The sequence below is a fragment of the Brachyistius frenatus genome, unplaced genomic scaffold (assembly GCF_029030835.1).
Source record: "Brachyistius frenatus isolate BFR_SWC_R1_liver_20210118 unplaced genomic scaffold, ASM2903083v1 Contig_405, whole genome shotgun sequence".
Taxonomy (NCBI): Eukaryota; Metazoa; Chordata; class Actinopteri; family Embiotocidae; genus Brachyistius; species Brachyistius frenatus.
The window spans coordinates 88,921-99,583 of NW_027211004.1; the positions used below are offsets into that span (position 1 = coordinate 88,921).

Consider the following 10,663-nt stretch of genomic DNA (forward strand, 5'->3'; position numbering starts at 1 on the left):
TGGAACTCCATTTCCTTTCCATCTTTCTAGTCGCTGCCTAGCAGAGCGTAGTTCTGAGTTGTACCATGGAGACAACTTCCTCTGGTTCATGACTCTCTTCTTCAGAGGGGCGACATCATCTAGAGTTGTAGCAGAGATACTGCAGTGTTTTCTACCAGATGATCCACTTGTGTGGGACTAAGATCAACGTAGATGTCTTCCACTGCTTTAACACACGGCATCGAAGAGGATAAACATGTAACTGCTTCCTTAAACTTGGCCACGGCATCATCTGACAGACATCTACTGTAGTCCTATTTAACCTCATTTTAACGAGACTCCAGCTTAAAAATAATACAGTTATGCTGCAGATGCTACAGTATTTAGTGAACTGCCCGAACTGTATTTAGTTCTGTTGTGTTCTGGATGTGTGTTTGAGGAACAACTAAAACAAAGTGAAGTGAACGTGTCGGGACCTTTCAGTTTCTTTTACAAAGTGACCGTTATATTGTGTTCTCTCTCCACAGTTGATTGGACGTCCTTCGCACACACGTGGCAGAGCAGCCGGCCTTGACCTCACAACTCCTCACGTGTTTGTTCCTCATGAATTCAGTTTGGGGCGTTCCTCCGCTCCCTCCCTCTGCTGTGGAGTCAGCTGTCTGTCTGGACTGCACAGGTTACAGCTGGATAACAGGCTTATTGGAAGTTACTTCAGCTGACCTCAGTTCAGCTCTAATGACCCTGAAAGGTTGTTACAATATTAACCAGGATATGACATGAATAAAAAAACATTTTCTGTCAGGAAGCTTCATCACACAGATGGAAGTTGTTCACATCCACACTAAAGTATTTGTTTTTCACTGAGTAACACGTCATCAGTGTGTTTATTAGGCCCTATTGTAATGCAAGGCATTATTATCCTCGGTCCTTGTTAAGCTCATCAAAAATAAATCGCCCACTTGGCAAGTTGGCACACTGCCGGTGAATATTTATGTGTTTTTGTGGTTTTGCGTAGGGGGCGTGGCCAAATGTCTCGATAGTGCCCCCTAAACTACAGCCTGGCTGCTACATTTACGTACATTCAGTGGACAGTTCATACCTACATATGAAAAAAAGTCTCTTGGCACGATGACCTTAACTCAACACAAGGTCCGTCATTTTGAATTTAGTCACCATTTTTGGCGATTCGCACGTGTCGTACTTTAACAAACTCTTCCTACAGATTTTAATGGAACGACCAATAATTTTGTCTGTCCTATCTTAACACCTGGGAGATGAAAAGTTGTTCAAACAATTTGTTTTCGTTGAACAGTGTGCCCGTGGCGTGGTGGCCATTTTGAGCGTCTTGCCATGAAAGTACAAGTTGCTGTAAATCTTATGTACTGTACATGAACCGACCTTCTCCAAACATTACATCCCTGACAACAGTCCTGCCCTGAATACATCTGGATCGTCATATTTGGTCATAGTCATAGCGCCCCTTGCTGTCAACTGGAAATTACAATTTTCATACATTCACATGCTACCTCAAGCTGGTTGATCACGTGAACCACAAATGGGTCAGAATAGCCTAAACACGTTGATGATGATATGTTGAGAAGTTTGTGCGACTTCGTTAAAGTGCGTCGACATAGCAATGTAGCAAAGTTTGATATTTCGCCATGAATCAGGAAGTTGATGTTTAAGGTCAAAGGATGTAACTCTTTCATGCTTGAATGATGTTGTCAATGATGATGTCATCAGCATGGCTGAATAGATACTAGCCAACAAGAAAAGACTGTTGATATTTTTCCTCTTTATCTGTCATTTAATTACAATTAATTTGTAGTTCATCTGAGTGTCTTTTATATTTTATGGTTGAGATCGACTGCTGCGTCATGACGCGCTGCAACTGACTAATTCACATCCAGTTCAATTGACAAGAGTCAGCTTCATGTATTTTATGATGAACTGAATCAGAAAGTCACGCACACCAACAGTCACACCAACAGGCACACCAACACACGCACCAACAGGCGCACCAAAAGGCGCACCAACAGGCACATCACCACACACACCAACACGCACACCAACAGGCACACCACCAGGCACACCAACACACGCACCAACATGCGCACCAACAGGCACACCAACAGGCACACCAACACACGCACCAACAGGCGCACCAAAAGGCGCACCAACAGGCACACCAACACACGCACCAACAGGCGCACCAACAGGCACACCAACACGCACACCGACAGGCACACTAACACACACATCACCACACATACCAACGCGCACACCAACACGCGCAACAACATGCGCACCAACAGGCACAACAACACGCACACCAACAGGCACACCAACAGGCACACCAACACGCGCACCAACACGCGCACCAACAGGCACACCAACAAGCACACCAACACGCACACCGACAGGCACACTAACACACACATCACCACACATACCAAAGCGCACACCAACACGCACACCAACAGGCACACCAACACACACACTAATAGGCACACCAACACGCACACCAACAGGCACACCAACAGGCACACTAACACATACATCACCACACATACCAACACGCACACCAACACGCACACCAACACGCACACCAACAGGCACACCAACAGGCACACTAACACATACATCACCACACATACCAACACGCACACCAACACTCACACCAACAGGCACACCAACAGGCACACCAACAGGCACACCAACACGCACACCAACGGGCACACCAACAGGCACACTAACATGCACACCAACACGCACACCAACAGGCACACCAAAACGCACACCAACAGGCACACTAACATGCACACCAACACGCACACCAACAGGCACACCAACACACACACTAATAGGCACACCAACACGCACACCAACAGGCACACCAACAGGCACACTAACACATACATCACCACACATACCAACACGCACACCAACACGCACACTAACAGGCACACCAACAGGCACACTAACATGCACACCAAGACGCACACCAACAGGCACACCAAAATGCACACCAACACGCACACCAACAGGCACACTAACATGCACACCAACACGCACACCAACAGGCACACCAACACACACACCAACACGCACACCGACAGGCACACTAACACACACATCACCACACATACCAACGCGCATACCAACACGCACACCAACAGGCATACCAACACGCACACCAACAGGCATACCAACACGCACACCAACAGGCATACCAACAGGCACACTAACACGCACACCAACAGGCACACCAACAGGCACACCAACACGCACACCAACACGCACACCAACACGCACACCAACAGGCACACCAACACGCACACCAACACGCACACCAACAGGCACACCAACAGGCAAACCAACAGGCACACCAACACGCGCACCAACACGCGCACCAACGGGCACACCAACAGGCACACCAACACGCACACCGACAGGCACACTAACACACACATTACCACACATACCAACGCGCACACCAACACGCACACCAACAGGCACACCAACACACACACTAATAGGCACACCAACACGCACACCAACAGGCACACCAACAGGCACACTAACACATACATCACCACACATACCAACACGCACACCAACACGCACACCAACAGGCACACCAACAGGCACACTAACACATACATCACCACACATACCAACACGCACACCAACACTCACACCAACAGGCACACCAACAGGCACACCAACACGCACACCAACGGGCACACCAACAGGCACACCAACATGCACACCAACACGCACACCAACAGGCACACCAAAACGCACACCAACAGGTACACTAACATGCACACCAACACGCACACTAACAGGCACACCAACAGGCACACTAACATGCACACCAAAATGCACACCAACACGCACACCAACAGGCACACCAACACGCACACCAACACGCACACCAACAGGCACACTAACACACACACCAACAGACACATCACCACACACACCAACAGGCACACCAACACGCACACCAACATGCACATCACTACACACACTCCAACACAGGGAAAGACACACACAAGCAGGGAAGGCGGGAAAAACACAGAGGAACGGAACACTGAAAGACATGATCCTGACAATCGAAACAAATCCAAACTGAAGTTTGTTGAAACATACAAACAATTTGTTATTTAATTTTTTTAATGAATGTATTTGTTGTTTTTTCTTATTTTGATACTGAATGTGTCTTTTTACACTCATGGACATCTTATTAATTTATTTTGACCAGAAACAAGCCTGTAAAAAATGTAGTCAGCATTCTGCTGGAGAAGGTAATTACCATTACCATTACCAACCATTAAACTCTTACGCACTTATGTACTAAACGCACAGCTTCTTGGAAAATAAATCTTTTCTCTGGTATTTGCATTGACTTGAACCAACAGAGACATCAGAAAACATACAGAGAGGTGCACAGAGGTTTTGATTTATTACCTGTTTGTGCAGCATGTACACGTGTTTTGCACTGCAGCTCTGTGAAAAACCTTCAGATTGTCGGGGAAATAAAGTAGAATGGCAGTGCATGTTTACACGGTGACGTGACCTCTGGCATATAAACATAACATAAAAACGGTATATAAATAACTTCCTTCCCTGTGCTTTTCACATGATGGCTGAATCTGACAAACAAAAAGAAATGTTTACGTCCGTTTTCATCTGCTGTCTTCTACAACAATGTATATTTATTATGTAAAGTCCAGAGAGCTGTTTAAAAAGTGGACGTACATGTTGACACTGTCATAAGAGGATCTGAAAATCAAACTAAACGTCATAATAATTTGTGCAAACGAGCATTCCTTCATTTCTTTAATGCACCTGAAGGTGAACTGAGTTTTTTATAAAGTTTATAAATTTTTGTCCCTCTGGATTTGGGTTTTACTGCCTCTTCTGGGCATAAAACCAATAACAAGCTACCTTATTGTCAAGCAGCAGTGAGACGTAGAGAAATATATTCAAACTAATGGCTTGAAATGGAAACCTGAGACAATCGCTTTGGAAAATCAAACATGCAGAAACACTTGTGGTAGGAAATTGAAATGTACAGTTTATGGCTCGAGGTCCGCCTGCTTTCATCCAACACACACAGGAAGTGTTTCAGTCAGGGCTCCACCCACGTGTTCAATACATGTTTTTCAGCAGAAAAATTAAAGCAACAAAAATATACAATTCAGTCTATTTACACATACAGAAAGCATCTTCATTACCACTTAAATACATACTATGTACAATATATACTTCAGTCACTCTGCGGAGGAAAGACGCAGCCTAGTAGTTGGACTTCAGCTTGTACCTGAAGTCCACATCGTAGGTCGGCTGGAGGATACCGAGGCCGGCACGGGACTGGTCCAGAGGTGGGACTTTGATGGCGGGGTCTGACAGTTCCATGTCGAAGTAGGACAGCACCAGACTCAGGAATTGCTTGATCTCATACACGGCAAAGAACCTGCCGGGGCACTTGGTGACCCCGGAGCCGAAGGGCATGTAGAAGTAACGCAGCCGGCGGCCGGCGCGGTAGAATGTGGTTTTCTCCTGACTCTTCTCATCCAGGAAACGGTCAAACTTGTACTCCTGCAAGACAAAGAGGAAGAGACAAAGAGCAACACATGTTATAGAGACTTCCTGATGAAGACACCTTTATCGTTTTTTTACGATTTCTGATTTCATCTTCAGCGTCTTACGTAGGGATCTTCGAAGATTTCTGGATCGTAGTGCAGCATGGGCGGATACAGAGCGATGACATCATCCTTCCTGATGCGGTAAGCTTCCTGGTTGTCAAGGTGAAGCAGGAAGTCCTCCTTGGCAACACGTATGTTCAAGGAAGCGCTGGAGAGACGCATGGCTTCTTTTATAATGCTGTCTGTAGACATAAAGAAGGAAATTAAGTTATGAAAAGGATAAACATGACCTTCAACTTAAGAATATTAATAGTATTAATAATCTTACCCATAACAGGCATGTTGTCCAGCTGGTCCCGGGTCAGCTTCAGTGTGGGGTCACTGGGGTCGACGGTCAAACCCGAATTAGACAGAATTTTCTGGACCTCCTCACGAGCTGCTTTCATAGCGTCTGGACTCCTGCAGACGTACACAGGCTCTTATTAGTCACATCACTGTCACTAACTGATATTAGATATCTTCATTTATGTAAAAGAAAATACTTTTATTTCACTGCAATAGCACCAAGTAACTGTGATGCATGATCGAAAAAAACATTATAATTATAGTGCTGACAGGACATGAAATACCAGGATACAAGAAGATGACAATTTAAGTCAGTTATTGTCCCACAACACTCTACAGCTGTTAACGTGCTCCACGGTAAACTCAGTCTAACTTTTAACCTCAGACTGGATATAAAAGTGTTCGTAGCTTCATGTCTGAAAAATGGTTCCGATGCAGAAGTATCTTCAGCTGCAATACCAGCGAGTGCCACTAGAGGTCGGCTCCAAAAAGCCTCCGGCTCCATAGACTCCCATTCAACTTCTCTCATCAAATCCAAAGTGAATAAAATGTGTCCATCAGTTATCTCGGTGTTGTTAGCTAAAGTCACTCCTTCTTATTAGTTTTCTGGAGGTCCATCTGAAAATAATCCCTCATTCATTAGAAAAGAAGATTCAAAAATATATATTTTTGGGGGCGTGTCTGTTTGATTGACAGGTGCAGTCAGGTTACAGCTATCGGTGGGCGGGACGTAATATCGTCAGGTTTCCAATCAGATCGGTCAGATCCACTGCTGGCTCCTCCCCCAGCACGTCCAAATATGGTCACTTCCTGCTCCAAACCGCTCCGAACTAACAAGATGGTGACGGACAGAATCTGAACTGGAGGATTCATAATGTTCACAAACCAACAATGACCTCACTGCTGGTTTTACTTCAACTATCTCATCTGGCTTCATGGCTCAGTGGCGTTTATGTAACACTCACAATCAGCTGCCTGACACTGAAAAAGTAATAATATGATGTAACAGGTCTGTACTGTCCACAGGGTGAAAGGTTACCGGGGATTAAAGATAATAAGACAGAGAAATATTTTAAAGGAGCCTTTTGGTGGAGTTGTCTGCTAAATGCATCTGTCAGCACTTTATCTGCTTCTTCCAGGTGATTCCTACAGTTTTTTGTATTTTTAAAATGTCTCTGAGGACAGAGTTTGATCTTCTTTACATGGTGTGGTACACTTACATCACTCTGTTAGACTGGTCGTTATATATTACACATTAGCATGAACTCCTATGACCTTTTAGTAGGTTAATCATGAAGCCTTGCAGCTTCAACCCTCCTGTTGTCCTCGGGTCAAAATGACCCGCAGCTGTGTTCAACCAAGTTCCATTTTATTTCTATATTTTTATATTTTTTGTGATCATTCTTTAAAGAAACCCTCACAGCCTCCTTGTCACCAATGATCCCCAAAAATATGAAAATAAAATAGAACTTGGTTGAACACAGCTGCGGGTCATTTTGATCCAAGGACAACAGGAGGGTTAACCCTTTAGCCCTCGCTGCAGTCTATCTGTGAACAAAGAGCTGGGCTTTAACAAGAGGAAATAATCTGTGATCATCTAATGACGGTGATGTGAGGAGGTGTTAGAGATGACCAACACGTGTTTGTGTTCTCCAGGTTATTATTGTAACAAAGTAAAGATTGTCTTTGTTTTGAATTAATGAACTGAACCAGATATTAGACTCAAACCATCATCAAACTTTGATTTACTATTCCGGTCTCAGATCTGTTGAAGAAGAAATCAACCATGTTGCCATGTTCTCTTGGTGAAGCTGAAGAGAAGCATGAGCGTACCTGATCATATAAAAGAGGCTCCAGAAGGTGGCGGGCAGCGTGTTGGCCTGTGAGGCCCACAGCAGGGCCACGTGGGTCCTGGCTTTGCTCACATCGTTGAAGGTGGATAAGGAGTCGTTGAGGATCATCCGCATGGAGATCAGATCAGACACGTTCTCCCTCTTGGATAACCTCTCAGCGTGCATGGTCTTCGCCAGGTTCTACACATTCACAAAGACACTTAAACACTCAATGATCTCAGACTGCCGAAGCGTTTAAACAGCCCTATGTTGGTGAGGGCCGCTCACCTCTCGGGCGCTGTAGGCGCTCTTGAAGACATGGATGGGCAGGCCGGCCACCAGCGCCGGGAAGATCTTGTCAAACTCCTTGAAGTTCTCCAAAGCATTGAGCACCAAGGCTTTCTGGGCCGCCTGTCGAGCCTGAACCTTATCTTCACCGAGCTCTTTACCGAACAGAGTCAGGTAACCAGACTCAAACATGACCTGGAGGGCAGCAGGACACACACGGTCATCTATGAGGACTTGTAGGAACAAGTATGGAGGCTCTGGAAGAGCAAACGGTGTCTGACATCTTGGGTACTCTGACTCTCTGTCTACAGTCCAGTTACTGACCTTGTAGCAGAAAGCGAAGATGCCGTCCACCTCCCAGCGGTCCTTGCTCGGGCTGAGTGTGTCTGAGTTGAGCATGACGTCCTGAAGGTGGTCCATCATGGTCTCGATCAGGGAGGGCAGCGCTTCGCCCTGCAGCGTCTTCAGAAAGGTCTGGTGGAGGTTCTCTGTGGTGTGGCCGTGGCGAGGGTCGAAGCTGTCATGGCCGAACGCCTGGCGGGGGAGGAAGGAGGTTCAGGACCAAAGGTGGGGACGAAGACAAACATCTTGTGGTTCAGATGATAAAAGATAAAATCACATGTTTACCTTGACAGACGTAGCAAAGTGGAACTTCCTCCAGTCCAGATGTCTCCCCTGTCTGATGACTGAGTGGTAGGAGAAGGGGTCACACAGGAAGTGGATGTACTGCCCGGCGATCTTGCAGGTGAAAATGTGGCCGTACTTGTTCTGGCGGCTGCGAAGGAACTGGAGCGGGTTGGCCCCGAACTGCAGGGCGCAGCCCAGATAGGGGATGAAACCGTTTTCAACTGTCGGCTCGCCAGGTTGCCTGAAGACATCAACAGGAAGGAGACGGAGGATAATACTTAGTGCAGAGTCAGGACGGACTTCTGCTGATGGAGGTCAACATGTTTTCTGCGTTGGTGCGCTCGCTACGCTACCGGCTGATATTGAACATTCTGAAGGAAACTCGTCTACATTTTTTTCTTTGGTCTCAGTCTAATAAAAATGATGTACTTTGAAAATATCAAATTTTCACGAAACATAAAGACATTTCTTTTTTAACTTTGTGACATAGGAGAGTTGTTGTTTTTTTGAGTCCCCAGGTGATCGGAAAACCTAAAAATAACCACATTTAATAATAACATGGTGCTTGATGTACCTTTTTTTCCTGCTGACAGTCTGTTGATTTGTGTTCATTAAAACTCTGAGAGCATAGTTTCCTTGAGGTTGAACCACAGTCCTCCCAACAACCACAACATTTCCAAAACATCACAAAACAGTTACCACTGTTGTTATAGTTACATACCAGCCATAATATCACTAAACAAGAACATATTCTCTTTAATATGTATCTTATACTACAAACTAAAACCCTTAATATAAAGTACAAACACCCGGATTCACAACAGCACACCAGTTCCACACAAATTCCATTATCTGCACCACAGTTTTTGTTTAGTTCGCTCACTATGCAGGCATACCTGTGTCACTCAGTACTGTAGTTACATAAGCATCCACACACACACACACACACACACACACACGCATGGAGTTGTTTTTAACCTGGAAAAACTCTCACTGTTAATTTGTGTTCAGTCAACTAAAAATCAGCCTAAATCAGCAGATTTCTGTCACTGTTTAATGTGCTAAATGCACATTATAAGTAAAACACATTAAAGTCAGACAAATAGCTAATAATGTGTGCTGCAGGTCTTACCTGCGTCTGATTCCCACCGCCAGCCACAGAAGGCAGCAAAATCCCACCACGACGGCCCAGATCAGAGCAATGCTGATGATCATGGTAAAGATGTAGAGGATGACGAGGAGAGGAAGATTCAACAGCAGGAAGCCGAGTTATCAAAGCCCGACACCGACCACGCTGACCCGACCACCACCTGACTGGCCTGTTCCAGTGATGCCGGCGGCCCCACACACACGTGCAGTAAAGATGCTGACCGCGGTTTCCAACGGAGACAATGAATGCAGAGTGCGGCTGCTGAATGTGTGCGCCACCTGTGCGTACCTGTCAACTGGCTGACGACAGGCAGGTTGTTTTATACCCGCCTTTGTCCCGGAGGGTGGGCCCAAGGGCGGATTCAGAGAAATGGTGATGTCATCAGTGGACTCAGCCTCAGCCGGGTCAAACAGACTGCAAAGGGAACCGGTTTTCATTGTTTCTTGTGCAACACGTTGGGCATTGCTACACTGTCTACGATGGTTTCCTGTCAGATGTTTTGGATGAAGGAAGCAAACCTTGTCTGTGTACTTTTTCTTTTCTCAAAAATTTTGCAGAAATTCACCAAAGAAGTGCTGCAGGCTGTAAGAGTGATGACATGCATGCTGTGTGTGTGTGTGTGTGTGTGTGTGTGTGTGTGTGTGTGTGTGTGTGTGTGTGTGTGTGTGTGTGTGTGTGTGTGTGTGTGTGTGTGTGTGTGTGTGTGTGTGTGTGTGTGTGTGTGTGTGTGATGGCCTTGACCGGAGTCCATGGACACAGTTACCTGAAACACAGTATTTCTGATA

General features: G+C 45.7%; 2 protein-coding genes across 2 annotated transcripts; one reads left to right on the forward strand and one right to left on the reverse strand.

Moving 5' to 3' along the window:
- Nucleotides 1–1,107: 1,107 nt before the first annotated feature.
- Nucleotides 1,108–4,846, forward strand: LOC138636771 (GATA zinc finger domain-containing protein 14-like). Its single transcript, XM_069724996.1, has 4 exons — nucleotides 1,108–1,128; nucleotides 1,939–2,690; nucleotides 2,823–3,926; nucleotides 4,843–4,846. The coding sequence occupies exons 1-4, from the start codon at nucleotides 1,108–1,110 to the stop codon at nucleotides 4,844–4,846; spliced, it is 1,881 nt and encodes a 626-aa protein (XP_069581097.1).
- cyp7a1 (cytochrome P450, family 7, subfamily A, polypeptide 1) lies at nucleotides 4,432–10,156 on the reverse strand. Its single transcript, XM_069725001.1, has 8 exons — nucleotides 9,861–10,156; nucleotides 8,729–8,969; nucleotides 8,426–8,635; nucleotides 8,102–8,296; nucleotides 7,815–8,014; nucleotides 5,965–6,095; nucleotides 5,700–5,878; nucleotides 4,432–5,589 (listed from the first exon to the last, which is right to left on the reverse strand). Exons 1-8 carry the CDS (start codon nucleotides 9,941–9,943, stop codon nucleotides 5,287–5,289), a joined length of 1,542 nt encoding a protein of 513 aa, XP_069581102.1. The 5' UTR covers nucleotides 9,944–10,156; the 3' UTR covers nucleotides 4,432–5,286.
- Nucleotides 10,157–10,663: the final 507 nt, after the last annotated feature.